The following is a 15618-nucleotide window of genomic DNA, read 5'->3' on the forward strand; positions in this document are numbered from 1 at the left end:
ACAGCTGATTCTGTTACTTTTGTAAAATCACCAATCATGGATTTCCAGGGACAGCTGAGATTTCGTGGCCTCTCTTTGACCATCTTGACCCTCCTCCTCTTGCAGATCGGAAGCCCCTCTCCTGGGCACTGAGCAGAGCCCATCTACTCACCCTGCCTAGAAACTTCTTTAATTACGTACAATGTAGTATAATAGGAAACACTAATTTTAGACCCACAGAACCGGGTTTTGATACTTGATCTCACCATTTATAATCTTAAGCAAGTTACTCGATCTTTAGTTTCTCATCTATGAAAAGGAAATAAAAATACCTACTGCCTGGGACTGTTAATGAAAGATAAATGAGATTGTGGAATATAGCTAAGATTGTGCTTCAAGGGAAATTTATAGCTTTAAGTGTATATATTATAAAAGAAGAAAGGCTGAAAGTTAATGAACTAAGTTTTCATTTCCAGAAGTTAGAAAAAGAACAAATTGAAGCCAAAGATGGTAGAAATCAAGGAAAAAGAAAACAAATATTCAGTAGATGGCTAAAATAAATAAGCAGACAAACAAAGCTAAAAGTTGATTCTTTGAAAAAGAATAAAAATTGGTAAACCTCAATTGAGACTGATCAAAAGAAAAGGCACAAAAACCTAATGTCAGGAATGGAAAGGGAGACATTACTATAGATCCTTCAGTCTTTGAAACAGTCATGAGGATAATATGAACAATTGTATGCCAATAAATTGCGGGAGATGGGATGAGCTGGATTCCCTAGAAAACTACAGTTTTGCCAAATCAACACACAAATAGGAAATACACAAATAGCCATTTCCTTTTAACTAGAATCTGTGATTAAAACTGCTTTAAGAAAACTCCAGGCCCAGATGACTTCACTGACAATTCTGCCAAACATTTAGGGAAAATAAAGCCAATCTTACACAGTCACCCATTTGTGACAAAAGCTCTTAGTGGAATTGTAACAGAAGAAAACTTTCTCAGCCTAAAAAGTGATATTTTTTAAAACCCTGTAGTAAACATCGTACTTAATGGTGAAATGTTGAAAGCTTTGTCTTTGAGACCAGGAAGGATCTCTGCATTTTATTAGAAGACCTCTCCCGCACAGTAAAGCAAGAAAAAGAAATGAAAGCCATAAGAATTATAAAGGAAGAAATAAAACTGATTATTTGACTATGATGTGGATATATGTATAGACTATTTAAATGAATTTATAGATAAATTATTAGATATAATAAATGCAAAAGGGGGGAAATAAATACGAAGGGCAAAGTTGTTGAATACATGGTGAGCATGCAAAAATTAATTGCTTTATATATTTACAATAAACAGTTAAAGTACAACATTTAAAAAGATACAATTTAATATAAAAATATACTGAGTAATACACAAATCAGAGGTAATACAAGGATTGTATGCAAAAGCCTCTATTTGATCAACTGTTGAGAGAAATTTAAAGAAGTCCTGAATAAATGGTTTAGGATTCAGTATTATAAAGGTATCTGTTCTCTCAAAGTGGTCTTAGGAGTCAGTGAAATCTTAGTCAAAAGCCCAGCAGAGCTGGTTGGTCGGTGGCCCTGACAAGCAGATTTTAAGGTGTTTATGGAAAAGCAAAGGGCTGAGCATAGCCAAGCCACTTGAAGAACAGAGTGCGGGGGAGCTGGTTCCGCATTGCCATGAACTCTAAATAGCACTCATGAGTATCGTTGAGCTGACTGTAGTCATTAACTATTAGGCTGAAGCTTCGTGGGATGCCAGTGGGGTCGGCTTGGCCCTCATACAGCTGTGATCTGAGGGATGTTGCAGTCACTGAGCAGTGTTGTGGGGAGATCCAGGGCCCTGGACCGAGGAAATGAGCAAGTTGCACTGGTGACTTGAGCAAGGAAAGCTGGTTTTTTGTTCCCACTGGTCAGCTCGAGCATGCCTCTTCTCCGGTGCCCTGTGCAACTCCAGGGGGTCTCGGTCCTGTTATTGCAGGGCATCTGTTCTCAATGATTCAGGGTTTTTTTCTCCTAGAAATTGACTATCTTTCTGAGCTTAGTGGCTCCTGGCACTTAGTAGATACTTAATAAATCTTGTACAGAACTGCTCTTTCATTAGTGTCTAAACCATGGCTGAACCAAGGCAGAAATGAATTTCTCTGCTTGAGCTTTTCTGGTGTTGAGCTGCTTCTGCGTCCAGAGCAGGTACCCTGTCCTCCTTGTACTTGCTCCCTGGAGCTGGCCCTGCAGCCCAGCCAGCGGCTTGATTGGGCCACTTTGAGACTTGCCTGAGCTAAATGCCCAGATATTCCCTGAGGAGCCTGGAGCAGAGACCAGCTGTGCTGAGTAGAGGGCTTTCTGCTGCTGCAAACATAGGCCAGGTGCTTCTAGGAGGGCCCTGACTCAGAGCACAAGATTCCGCAGAAAAAGTGATGCTGTCAAATGCGGGTGGCATGAGGGCCCAGCCAGAGTGGCTTGTCCGGTCTTTGTGATAGCCCCGCGGTTAATGACATGCTGTCCCTGTGGTGGTGAAGCAGAGATTTAGCCAGCGTACTGTTAGGACAAGTGTGTGGGTGGCACCTGTGCGACTGCCTGGTTATACTTGTGAGCATCACAGCTTGTGGCTTTGAAGGGCCATAATCCGTTCTTTACCTTGAATTTATTGGCCATACAATGCTGTGTTTACCTTTGACAGCTCCACCAGATTAAACCCTCTTAACTAGCAAGTAGATCTTAGGTTATAGGACACCTGATTTATTTAAATTGGAAACATGATGCTACCTTAGCAAACAGGCAGAGTTGGGGTCAAATGCTGGTCTCCACCATTCATTACTTGGGTGACCACGGGCAAGTTACTTAACTTCTCCAAGCATCAGTTTTCTCATCTATAAAGTACAGACCAAAGTAATAATAGGAATAATAATTACCATCTAATAATAATTACATTATTATCTACTGTGTCCATAGTGCTTACTATGGACCATGTATTGTTCAAAGCCCCTATATATATTGCCTCATTGGACCCTCACAGAAATTCTGATTTCCTTATTGTCTGTCTTTTACAGATAAAGCCAATGAGGCACAGGAGGTCAGGTAACTTGCCCACTGTTGCCCAGCCAGTGAATAATGGATTTGGGATAGGAGCCCAGGCAGTCTGACTCTAGAGTGTGTGCTCCTAACTACGGTTCTGGTAGGCGTAACCATGTAGGTCGTGCTGCCTGCCCACCCCGCCTGCTCCCTCCCATCACTAAGCTGAGGCTTTGGACTCCTGACTCTGTAGTTAGGGGCTTTGGATCTCAGGCTGTGTGATTTGAACACAGGGCGATGGAGAGGAGGGTGGAGTCCCATCCGGCTGTGGAAGGCCATTCCATCACAGTGATCTGTGCTTCCGAACGTGCTTCCGCTCCCCCTGCAGCAGGAGAGCTGCTGCCCCGTGGCCCTTGCTGGACTGAGGACATGGCGTCCGCACTCAGAAGTGGTCGCTTCAGCTTGTTCGTCTTTGCCGATCCTCACAGAGACGGTGCCCAAATAAACTGGTCTGACTTTGAGTCTGGTCTGGATTTGGGGCTTCAGGGGCTGAAATGGATTCATGGGTGGGGGTGGAAAATGCCCGACACAATCCAGATGTGCTGGAAACCCTGTGGAGAGTGGAGAGTCATGTCAAAAGTGGGATTATTTCTACTCACATTTTACCCCAGATCCGCCCTGCCGGATGGCTGGGATAGTCCGGGACAGGGCGAGCCCAGAGACGCAAGGACTCTGCCCTCGTCTGCTGCTTTCCTCAGATGTTCCGTGTCCCGTTCTCCAAGGGATGAGGAAGAGTGTGCAGTGAGGCCTTCAATCTGTTGATCTCAGAACACGACAATTCAGAAAGCTTTTCTAGCTCGTCAGCAGGATGTCGAAGAGCTTTGCCTGTTAATGTGAGATACACACATTATGCAGGTAACATAGGCGTCTGTGTCGTGCCGCAGTTTAGAGTTTATTGACCTTCTCCCAATAAAGGAAACATTTTTAGACTGCTTTGTGTGCAGGCAGTGACGGAAATGGAAATTGTATGGGGATGACTTGCTTTTTACCTTGGGAATTCAAATCACAACGATATGCTTTTTTTATAGGTTTGTTTACAGATTTGGAGCATTGAACTTAAGCATCCCCTGCTGCTCCCTCACCCTGTGGAGAGATGTCTGTCACTTATGATGATTCCGTTGGAGTGGAAGTGTCCAGCGACAGCTTCTGGGAGGTAATGCCCTGATTTCTTCCCCATGAACAGAGACCAGGCTGATGCCTGCCAGGACTTTTTTTTTTTTTTTGGTGGGGATGGGGTGAGGTGAGATGAACATACCCCCAAACCAGCCAGGCTTTTGTGATCAGTTCTGGATGGCAACAGGTATGGCTGAGCTATCAGTGAAGGTGGTGAACGGTGAACTTACCTTGCAAGAAAAGTCAGAGACCTAAAGAGTTAAGAGGTGTTTTAGAAGTCTTGTCAGCTTGTTCATTCCCAGATCTTCCTGTTCATGGTCAGCCATGTGTGACTTGGAGCGACATACACTAATCACTGGGCTTAGCCTGAAAGGCGCTTTGCTTTTGGGTTTCCTGTAGAAACGCGGACGGCAGTGATGTGGCATCATGCTGGACAGTGCAGGCCACTGGCCCGAGGGCTAAACAAACTGCCCTGGAACTTGTTGGAGCATCTTCCTGTCTGTCTGAGCCCGTGAGGAACTCCCTTCCTGATTAGATTACTGTGTGGGTATGGTAGTCACTCTTCCTGAGCCCCACTTTTCCTGCCTGCTGGTTCAAGGAAGGTCCATTTTTTATCAAATTTTGTTTTCATGGCAAAACCCCTGTAACTTTCCTGGCAGCCATAGGCTTAGTTGAAAGAATACTGGCTTTGCAGTTGGAAGATCTAGGTTCTGATCCCAGCTGTGCCCTTACTAGCTGTGTGACCTTGGGCAAGTTGCTTGGCTACTCTGAGCCTCAGGCTTTTCATCTGTAAAGAGGAGATGATACTGGCCCTTGAGGGAGGCAGCAGGATGAAGTGAGAATGTAGACATTGGCTCCCAGGTGGGTGCTTTCCTGACATGGGAGACTCCAGTGGTGCACAAGGTGAGGGTGGTGCCCTGGGCCTTCCTGGGGACAAGCACAAGGAGTTTTATAAACTTAGAATAATTTGTGTTCAGTTTGTCTGGCATCAAATACCATCAGATATTATAGACTAATAGACAAGTGATCACAGGTGGCCAAGTTTCAAAAAGATGGACAAGGAGCTCAGAAGTCTGTCAACATTTTTCTTTCCTATGTATTGAGGAAAGGTCATTATTGACTTTTAGCTGAATACTTCATTTTATTAAAAGTGTGTACGCTAGTCCCTGTGAGGCTCCAACAAAGAATTTGACAGTCTGAGTTTCTACCCTCAAGGAGCTGGCCCTGTGGGGTCGGAGTAAATAAAAAAGCACAGAGGGTACCAGTGCCCTGTCCCTGCCCCTCAGCTGGTCGCAGCCTTCCTGGTGGGTATCTAGGCCAGAGCTCAAATTTCAGTAGCCAGAGAGACGCAGTGTTCAAGGGAGCATTTCATAGAAGGCAGTAAGAGTAGCAGGGCAGTGACAGAGTCATGGGTTGTCCTGGCCTCTGGGCAGCAGCAGCTTCCTGGTCTTAGCAGGTGCACGCTCACTGCATCAAGGAGGGTTGGTGCTGAAACTGCATGGAGCTGGTGGTCACAGGATGCAGTCTGGTGGTGCCTCTGGGACAGTGCTGGAATTCAAGACTACCCCCCGGCCCCCATGCACACGTCTGGGCTCACTGGCAGGCAGGCCCCGCTTGCTGGCCCCCAGGAAGGCTGTGGCCTTGCCAGCTTTGCAGAAGCACACAGGAGCCAGCGGTGGCTGTGCAGACTTCCCTGCGAGCTCCTGGGAGGCTGGCCTTTAGGAATGCAACTGCAGTACCTGCCTTGAGCTAGGTGGTGCTGCACACAGAAGGCCTTGCAAGGACAGTCTGGCACAGGCAGCGGGGCAGGTTCAGACGTGCTTTTGAGCCAGCTACCTAGGTTTGACTCCTGGGTTTGTCGCTTACATGTATGTGGCTTTGGGCAAGTTACTAATTTGTCTTTGCCTCAACTTCCCAATCTGTAGAATGGAGGTGATGATGGTACCCATATCCTAGCATATGTGAGGGTTAAGGAAATAAGTACATGCAAAGTGGTGTAGGGTGTTGGCACAGGCACTAGCCTGGAGCTCTGTCCCCCTGCTATGAGGATGCAGGTCTCAGCACACACACGACATACCTGTTCCTGTGGCTGTATTTGGCAGCGTCATTGTGATTACCCAGCTGATGACAGAAACTGCTCTGGAAAAATAAAGTAGTTAAATATAGTGCTATTACAGAAGTCTGCCGCTGCTTGGTAAAAAGTAGGTAAGAGTTGCCAGTATATGTTATCAGCATATATTAAATCAAGTAGCTTTAACAAGCTCTTAATTTTAAGCTCTTAGGCTCCCTTCTAAATTCTTAGCTGCGATACTGTCAGTAGACGAGAACATCTGCTTTTGTCTAAAGAAAGCAAAGACAAATGGGTTTATTGTCCAAGCAGGCTCTGCTCATCGTGTGATGGGGTCCCTGGAATTACACTTCAGCTTATATAAATCAATCAGCATGCTGACGTCTTCCTCCTCAGTGATGGATGCTCACTGGATGGAGGAGCGATTGCTCAGGCCTAGCCAGCCCTGCTCGGCTCTGAGTGACTTAGATGCTGCTACTAGCTCTAGCTCTCTCTGGGCTTCTCTTGCAAGTTCCCTCTTTCCCACAGAAGGCGACTTCTCATGGTGTGACCCACGGGGGTGCACAAATCTAGAGAAAGCCATCTGGTTTCGAGGTGGAAGTCTTTTGTGCTGAATTTTACTCCTTTCCACCAAAAGGTACTGCCTGGAGTGGGCCATCTAGAACTCTCTCTGTGTGCTGGCTGTGTGCCTGCACTGGAGGGCATGGCCCTGTTCTCTAGGAGCCTTTGACTGTGACATTTGGAGGTAAACCCCTCAAGGAAGGAGACAGACTCTAGCAGATCATTCATTGTAAGGTGCTGTGGGATTTGCTGGGGAGCACGGGGGAAGTGGGGAGCACGGGGGGAGGGCAGGAAAGGCGGCATGGAAGACGAGCAGGACTGGCACTTCCTAAGCGTTCGGATGTCTGCTGGATGGATGAATGAACAGGGACTGCGGGAGATGACCCACGGGGACAGAAGATGAACAGGAGTATTTAGTGGGTATTTGGAGGGGGCACTTTCTGTATCACCTAACACTATAGTAACAGATTTAGAAAAAAGAGGAGGGGGATCGGATTCTCACAATGCAGGTGCTTATGATGTAGCTGGGAGGAGAGAGGCTGATGGCCTCTGGGGTATGAGGGCACCGGGGCCAAGCCACAGCTCTGCCTCTCAGTGACATGAGTTCAGAAAAAGGGCTGGAGTTACCAAAAGGCCGAGGGGTGGGCAGGGCTGGACTTTGAGTTGGGAGCAGGGAGGAGGGTTGACATCCAGGCTGGAGCAAACTCTGGAGGCTGGAATGGGCATGGCGTTGCGGAGGGCTGAGGACCTCGGCCTCTTAGGAGCCAAGGACCTGGTTTAGAGGCAAGAAGTCCTAGGGATGGGTAAGTTGAGCCGAATGGAGGATGTCCCCCAAGTGGTAGCTTCTTCAGCAAGTTGGAACCATAGGCTTCCCAGTGGGGTGTGGGGGATCAGCTGCTTCTACAGGTCTTCTGGCTCCCTCTGGGAGCCCATGGGTCCTCCTGTGGTATCTTCCACTTCCAGTCCCAGCTTCTGGGTCTTCTCGTTCTGCGTCATCTTCAAAGTAAAACCACACTCTTTAGCATGACTAAGACGTGTTGGAATTGTTACACTACCAGGCCCTTTCTGAGGAGTTTTATCCTGGTCTATAGCCCAACTGAGCTCCCCCACCCCCAGGCTCCTGTCCACAAAGAGCTGCCTCTCTGTGTGGGAGGGTGGAGGCTGAGGGTGGAGGCTGAGGGTGGTGTTCTTTCTTCCAGGCCGCCCTCTGCTTTCTCTCGTGGAGCTCCCGAGGCAGTCCTCGCTGGGCCCTTCCTGGCACACCTAGGCATGCCCATCTAGCATGTTGCTCTGGGCTGAGAACTTCATGAGGACAGGGTGGGATTCTTGTCTGGGTATCTGGGACTTAGCACAGTGCCTGACACACTGAGTGATTGTTGATTGAATGTGCGAGTGAATCAGAGAGAGGGTGAGGTTTAATGCTGGGTAATGACATGCCCTCCCCAGAAGAAGCTTACAAACAAATATTTGGAATTAAAACACACACACAAATAACCACGATACTGAGCAGAAATTATTCAGTAAACATTTATAACACACCTCCTCTGTGCCAAGCCCTATTCTAGGCCTTGGGGATAGAGCATGAATAACACATAGTCGCCTTTAAGTGTCCAGATCAGATGCTGGGGGCATGCAGAAGAGGCCTCTGCTTCCTAAGTGGGCTGCATTCCAGAGCTGTCAGGGGTGGCTCTAGGAGACCAGGGACTTCCTGTTGTGTCCTAGGCATGGGTGTGTATGCCGATAAGTCATCAAGCTGTGTGCACAAGCCATATGCTCACAGTCTGAGTACTTTTCGGCAGGAATGTTAGCTGATAACAGAAAGGTTAGAGATAAGCAGTGATAGCGCTAGCATTTGTTGCGCCCTCGCTCTGGGCCAGCCCCTGCTCTCAGGTGGCTTGATGCTGCGCCACTGCAGAGACAGTAGGCACCTGCTCTCCTGCCTGTCTCAGCCTCCCCGGAGCTCCGCGGAGAAGAGGAGCGTGCTTGGCAGTGCCTGCCACACTCTAAAATGCTTCCGCCTAGGCATGAGGAAGTCCTGTCTGGGTGCAGTCCTGGCTCCACTGTCTGCTAGCGAGGGATGGGCATGGAAAATGGGGGCACTACCTGGAGGGAGTGCTGTTCCCACTTTTCCAATCTGGTGATTTCCCTACTAGGTCATTTGGCCTTGTACCCCAGGGGTTCACCTGGTTTCAGATACCTCTCTATCTCTCTCTTCCTCCTTTCACTGTCAGAGTTTCTGCTAGAGGCTGCTGGTCTTCAGTGAGCCCTTACTTCCAGATGTGGGGCGACATCTCAACATCCAGGTTGGTGGCAGCTCTTACAGCAGCGAGATGCCGCTCATCTAGCACCCACCTGGAATGTGAGGGAGAATGAAAGGGGGGAGTGACCTGGTCACTAGGCAGCGTGTGCTCCTGCTATGTCGTGGGCACTGGATGAAGGATGAGTGTGTACGCGCTTGTGCCTGGGAGACCGTGACAGTAGACGTGAGCCACAGGGTGGGGCGATGACTCACAGGTGAGTCATGTGCTGTGCTCATGAACAAGTCACAGGGTGTCACCCAGCCTTTATCGATTGATGTCAGAGCAACACAGCCCTCAGGAGCTCAGTTCTAAAATAACTTTGTTTAAGCACATCCTTCCTCTCTACATTATTACGTGTTCTGCCTTTGGAGTTAGACGTGAGAATTAGAATTTCTGGGGTTCTATTTCATCCTTTTAGTTTTGTGTTTTGAACTTGCAGATTAAAGATTGATAATGCAATTGATCTTTAACGTTGTTGAAGTTTAGGGTTTGTGCTTTAACACTATCAAACAACAAAGGGTGCCTTGCAGGGTAATGAACCTCATTTTCTTCACCCTCCTACTGGTTGAGGACAGATTCCAAGAATGGAGGGGTGGGGCGGCTGGTCAGTGTTGGAGGCAAGAACAGAAAACCAGGAGTTGGGACTGGAGCGAGACCCCAAGGCAGTGACTCTCAGGGCCCTGCCCAGCCAATAGTGTTACTCCTTTCTGAGGGTGGGAGCTCGGTGACGTTAGGGCTAGTCCAGGTTGTGGTTCAGGGAGTACCAGGGTGAGGGGCTCCTTGACCCTCTGTGCCAGTGCAGGGCGAGTTGGGAGCCCAGAAGGTGGGCGAGCTGGAGGTAGGTTGGAGACTGAGGAGCAGTGGAATCCTGTAGCAGTGCAGACTGGCAAAGCACCGTTTGAAAGCAAGGCACAGACTTCGATGGTTTTCCAAAGATACCCTTGGTGTCCCCAGCACACACCAGATCTCACAGCCCTGCAGCGGGTGTGGAAAGGGCAGTTCAGAGTAGGGTCGGGGTAGTTGTGAGAAAGGCACCTGAGCGCAGGCTGGTTTGCTCAGTGGTTAGATCATCAGCCCGCGGACCAAAGACTCGCAGGTTCGATTCTGGTCCAGGGGGGCATGTACCTCGGTTGCGGTTTGGTCCCTGGGCCTGCCCTGGTTGGGATGGTAAGGAAGGCAACCAATCATTGTGTCCCTCTCATGTTGATGTTTCTCTCTCTCTCTCTTTCTCTCTCCCCCTCCTTCCTTCCCTCCCTCCCTCATCTCCCTCATTCCTCCTTCCCTCCCTCCCTCCCACTCTGTCTGAAAATAAATAGAGAAATAGCCTCTGGTGAGGATTTAAAAAATAAAAAAGAAAGGCGCCTGACACATGCCTGGTTGTGGGCATGATCCCCAGTAGTGGTCATGCAGGAGACAAATGATCGAGGTTTTGCTCTCATATCGATCTTTCTCTCGCTCTCTCCCCCTTCCTCTTTCTCTAAAAAAATCAATAAAAGCATATTTAAATAAAAAGAAAGGTGCCTGAGCTAGGAGTTCCTGTGCTGTCACCATGGAGACGCCCTGCATTGTGTACAGGATCTGGTGTCTGCCGTGCACGTGCAGGGAATGTGGCTGGGGAAGCAGTGACACCACCAGGCCCAGTCCTCAAACCCTCTGCTCACCCAGGATGCGGGTAGACTTAGGGTTACCCCAACTCAGACCCTGGATTTGACTGAATGCCTTGTTAGCAAAAGCAAAGGAACTGCAAGGGTCTCTGCTGGTTTGTGCTTAAATGATTTTTTTCTTTTTTTTTTTTCTTTGTTGATTTTTAGAGAGAGAGGAAGGAAGAGGGAGAGAGAGATAGGAACATCAATGAGGGAGAACATCGATTGGCCGCCTCCTGCATGCCCCCCACTGGGGATGGGGCCCACAACCTGGGCATGTGCCGACAGGGAATCGAACCAGCGACCTCTTGGTGCATGGGTCGACGCTCAACCACTGAGCCACACCGGCCGGGCTTAAATGATTCTTATATGACTCTTGCCAGATTGGCAGAAGTGTGTGCTGGTTGCTCATTTGTCATCCATGTAGTTACTGTCTGATGCTGCGCTGAGAGCTGATTCTTTTTAGCTTTTGTGGAGCAAGCTTGAGGGACTCGCTGGATTAAGAACTTGATAAAGGATCATGAGTTCTGTTATCACCCTTGTCTCTGAGCACTCAGCAGCATCTCAGTCCCCTCCTGTCTGTGGACTGGAGCCCTGCTCCCAGCACCATCCAGGCATTGAGAGGACGTTACAGGGCCCCCTGGCATGGAGGGTGGAGACGAATAAAGACGTGGCCCCTGCCCACAGCACCAGGCAGGGGGAACGGGGAGTGAGTGTGGGAAGGCTGTGTGGAGGGTGCTGTTGTGGGTAGCTCTCCTCTGTGGGCCTCCATGTCCTGCCTCAGCGTCAGAAAGTGGCTTTGCCCATGGAGTTCCCTTTGGCTCTTACCTCAATCATCACTTCCTCCAGGCAGCCCGACCACCCCCAGTTTCCTTCTAGAACTTTCACCATCTGTAATTGTGTTATTTATGTGACCATAAGGCCCATGAAGGTAGGGACCACACCAGTTTGTTCACCATTCTATCCCTAGTCCCTCACATAGTCCTTGCCACTCATTAGGTGTTGGTTACATATTTGTGAGTGGCAAGACGGTGTTGCCAGACCCTCAAAAACTGAGAGCTGGGCTTCAGCAGGTGCCAGCCAGCTGGTGGCATGGGTAGAGTCTTCAAATAGAAATCCTGGAGTTGAAGGGCCTTAGAGGTTGCTCATCCTGTTCCTGCTCTTCACTGTGCCTCTGAATGGACAAGGGGAAGACATGGCTAGGTCTTGTCATGTGATGGCCGTGCCAGGCCGAGAGCACCTGACTGGGGAGACCCCCGCCTGCGCTGCAAACCCCGTTTCCCAGTACGTTGAGTCCTCACAGCATCGGCTCTAACGTCACCTCACAGTGGAAGGAGTAGGAATTTGGGGAGCCTGACCGGTACAGGGTTCGTTACCTCGGGCAGGGCCAGCCCTGTGCAGCTCCCCTGGAGAGGGGGCAGAGGGAAGGAGCCTCGTCGGGGAGGGCTGGGGCTGCTGGACCCGAACCAGAGGGCACGAGCTCGGGCAGCCACTGCCACTGCATCGCAGGGCTGGGATTAAGGGAGGCCAAAGGATCACCTTTCACCCGTCTTTCAAGCTGAGTGAGGTGTCTGGAGCCTCAGGCCTGCTGTGTCAGCTTTGGGCGAACATGCGACTCTGGCTCCATGGAGTTGCGGGGCTGGGGCACCCCTGGGGCTTCTGTCCAGCCATCTGGGCACAGCTGGCTCGTCCTTGAACGCACCCCCAGGTGTGGGGGGAGCATTGTGCTTAAGCCTCAGGGTTGCGGGTTAAAGGGCATGAACATTCTGAGTGTAAAATGAAGGTCATCTTGGGCAAGTGGTCATAGTAGTTTTCTGGTTTGGGGCTCCCGACATGAGCCTCGCTGGCACATGGTGGGATCAGGGACAGGGCCTGTACCCTACCTTATAGTCTTGACCTTCCCTGAATCTGTCAGGCTAGTTGGAAGCACACGTGCCACCAGATACCAACGCATTAAGTCTTGGCTTTCCACCTTCTCTGTTCTCAGCCTGAGGAAGGTTCTGTAAGGTGGGCTCTGCCTCCTGGCTGCATGATCATGGGTGACTTTGCTTCTTCAAACATCAGTTTCCTTTTCTGTGAAGTGGGAGCACTGACAGGACCCACTGCTAGGATTGTGACAGGATCCGATGATGCGACACCTGTGGCACTGTCAGCACTCCACCCACCAGGTGTGGGTGTGCCCTACTGTGATGCTGCTACTGGTGAAAGACTGTGGTGCCTGCTGCCCAGACGCCGGCAGGGCAGGGAGCTAATGCGCATGGTCACCCATGTGGGACAAGCTGCGACTGCGGGCCATGGGGGCAGTGTTGGGAAGGGCTCTCGTGGCCCCCAGGTGGACCAGCCAACAGGAGCCCGGGGTGGGGAACTGGTCTCGCCTGTATGCAAGTGCAGGCGGTACAAGCACTGCCCCCTGGTGGTCCGGCTGGGGCAGCTTGTGTCAGGGAGGCTGCTGTGGGGAAGCCAAGCCGAGCCTTAGAGAGCTGAAATTGGGGCAGGTAGGATGGGACCACTTTGCCACACCCATCTCCTCCCCGTTTCTCTTCCTGCCGTTGACACCCTGTGTCCCCCTTTCTAACATGGTACTTGTGTTAGCTCTCCTGCTGCTGTGGCCCAGCCTCGGGAGGCGCTCTCCCGCCTCCCCTCCGGGAGCTTCACCCTCCTGAAGCCCACCAGGCCCTGAGCACAGCACCCCTCAGGGGGAAGGCCTGCCCTGGAGATTTCTCACTGTCTGCCCCAGCTCCCACCCGACCCCCAGCTAAGTCTGCTCGTTGCCTTGGTTCTTGTTCCCTGCTGCATTAGTGGGGGCGTCTCACAGCGCCCAGGTCTCCGTGCTGTCACATCGTCCATTCTGCCTGCACTGCGCTCTCTGCCGGAATCTTCCCCGCCCCTCGCCAGTGATGTGGCCAGCCTCCTGCTGCGCCTTGAACGTTCAGCTTGGATGTTGCCTCCTAGCTGAAGGGTAGGATACCTCCCCTACCCTTCACCCCTCCCTCGGCCAGGCAGCTCCCGGAGGGAGAGAACAGGCACTGGCCTGCACCCAGGCACCTGCGGTTGAGCATCTATCTTCAGTATCTTGGTATCTGAGGGGAGAGAAGAAGTTAGGGGCATCCATGACTTCAGCTCTAGTTTTAATAATGGGCTTTTTGTGACTGAATCAAGTGATGATAGGTTTAGAAGAAAGCTTATTTTCAATTCCTACATTATCTACCATTTGGCCATCTCAAAACAAGCTAGTGTTTTGATAAGTAAGAGCTTTTTTTTTGATCACCTGAGGAGAGATGACGAGAGTGAGAGAATTTTTTAATTGATTTTAGAGAGAGAAAGAGACGGGCAGACATTGATGTATATTTGCCTCCCTTATACCCCCCAACCTGGGGTTGAAGCCACACACAATCCAGGTATGTGCCCTGACCAGAAATCGAACCCAAAACCTTTTGGTGTACAGGACAACACTCCAACCAACTGAGCCACCTAGCCAGGGCAGGAGAGAAGCTTTTTAATTGCAAAACTGATAAAGCAGAAATAGCTAATCATATATGTCCTGATTTTAATTTATGATCAACTTGTCATATAGTTGAAAATTTTCTTGCATTTTAAAAATCTGTTGTCATTATACCTGGATTTTAAAAAGAGACCACACTACCAAAGAAGGCAGATGTCAAACAGAAACAAGAAAAGATGCTCAGCCCTGGCCGGTTTGGCGCAGCGGTTGGAGCGTCGGCCTGTGGTACTGAGAGACCCGGGTTCAGTTCCCGCTAAGGGCACGTACCTCGGTTGCAGTTTGTCCCCGGCCCTGGTTGGTCGTGCGGGTGGCAGCCACTCGATGTGTCCCTTCACATCGATGTTTCTCTCTCTCTCCCTCTTCCTCTCTCTCCCTCCCGCTCTATCTGGACAAAAAATGGAAGAATGTCCTCGGGTGAGGATAAAAAAAAAAAAAAAGAAAAGATGCTCAGTATACATAAGAAAATGCAAACTAAATTACAATGAGCTATTACTGCATATTAAACAATGACTAAAAAGGTTTTTGTTTAAAAACCTGACAATACCAACTGCTCATGAGAATGTAATGCTGATGGGAATGCAAAATGGCAGAGCTACCTGAAACCTATATAATTTTATTAACCAGTGTCACCCCCAATAAATTCAATTAAAAAAAGAAAATAGGGGGGAAATGGCACAGCTACTTTGGCTAACAGGTAATTTCTTAGAAGATTAGATGTACACTTACCATATAGCAAGTCCACTCCCAGGTATTTACCCAAGAAACGAAGACATGTCCACACAAAGACCTGTAGGTGAATGGTCATGGCTTCTTTATTTATAATTGTCCCAAACTGAAAGCAGCCCAAATGTCCTTCAACAGGATGAAGAAGAAACAAATGATGGTCTGTTCATACAGTAGAACACTACTTAGCAATAAAAAGGGACCTACTAACATAGGCAACAGTATGGATCAGTCAAGAATTATGGTAGATGACAGAACCAGTCACAAAAGCCAGGTTTCTACAACTGTGCCATTCCATTTACCTTGGACAGCTTGGAAAAGGGACCAAAGTCAGATTAGTGGTTGCCTGGGACTGTGGGAGGAGATTGACGGCAGGGGCACGAGGGGACTTGGTGGGGACAGGGAAATATTCCGTGCCTTGACGTGGGTTGTCCGCAGCGCACGTTCATCTGAGCTCAGTGAGTGGAGCTGGGCAGAGTGCGTGTTAGCGTGTGCAGATTTATCTCAGTTCAGGGCAACAGCTGGCAGCGGCCCAGCTTTTGGAGGACCACCAGCGCCTTGCTCAGGGGAGCCTTGCTTGGCTTATGGAGACAGAAACAGTGATACCTGACTGTCCCTATGTGGGACTGAGTGATGTCTG

The 15618-nt window shown here is 49.6% G+C and overlaps 1 protein-coding gene across 4 annotated transcripts in view; it reads left to right on the forward strand.

Moving 5' to 3' along the window:
• The window catches only part of PACSIN2 (protein kinase C and casein kinase substrate in neurons 2), a 95453-nt gene that overhangs the window by 57086 nt on the left and 22749 nt on the right, over window positions 1-15618 (forward strand). For all 4 annotated transcript variants that reach the window (XM_036250650.1, XM_036250651.1, XM_036250652.1 and 1 more), the window contains exon 3: window positions 4097-4221. In XM_036250650.1, the coding sequence (XP_036106543.1) occupies window positions 4162-4221 (60 nt within the window). In that variant the 5' untranslated portion in view covers window positions 4097-4161. The remainder of the gene's footprint in view (window positions 1-4096; window positions 4222-15618) is intronic.

The sequence above is a fragment of the Molossus molossus genome, unplaced genomic scaffold (assembly GCF_014108415.1).
Source record: "Molossus molossus isolate mMolMol1 unplaced genomic scaffold, mMolMol1.p scaffold_m16_p_10, whole genome shotgun sequence".
In the NCBI taxonomy this organism is placed as follows: domain Eukaryota; kingdom Metazoa; phylum Chordata; class Mammalia; order Chiroptera; family Molossidae; genus Molossus; species Molossus molossus.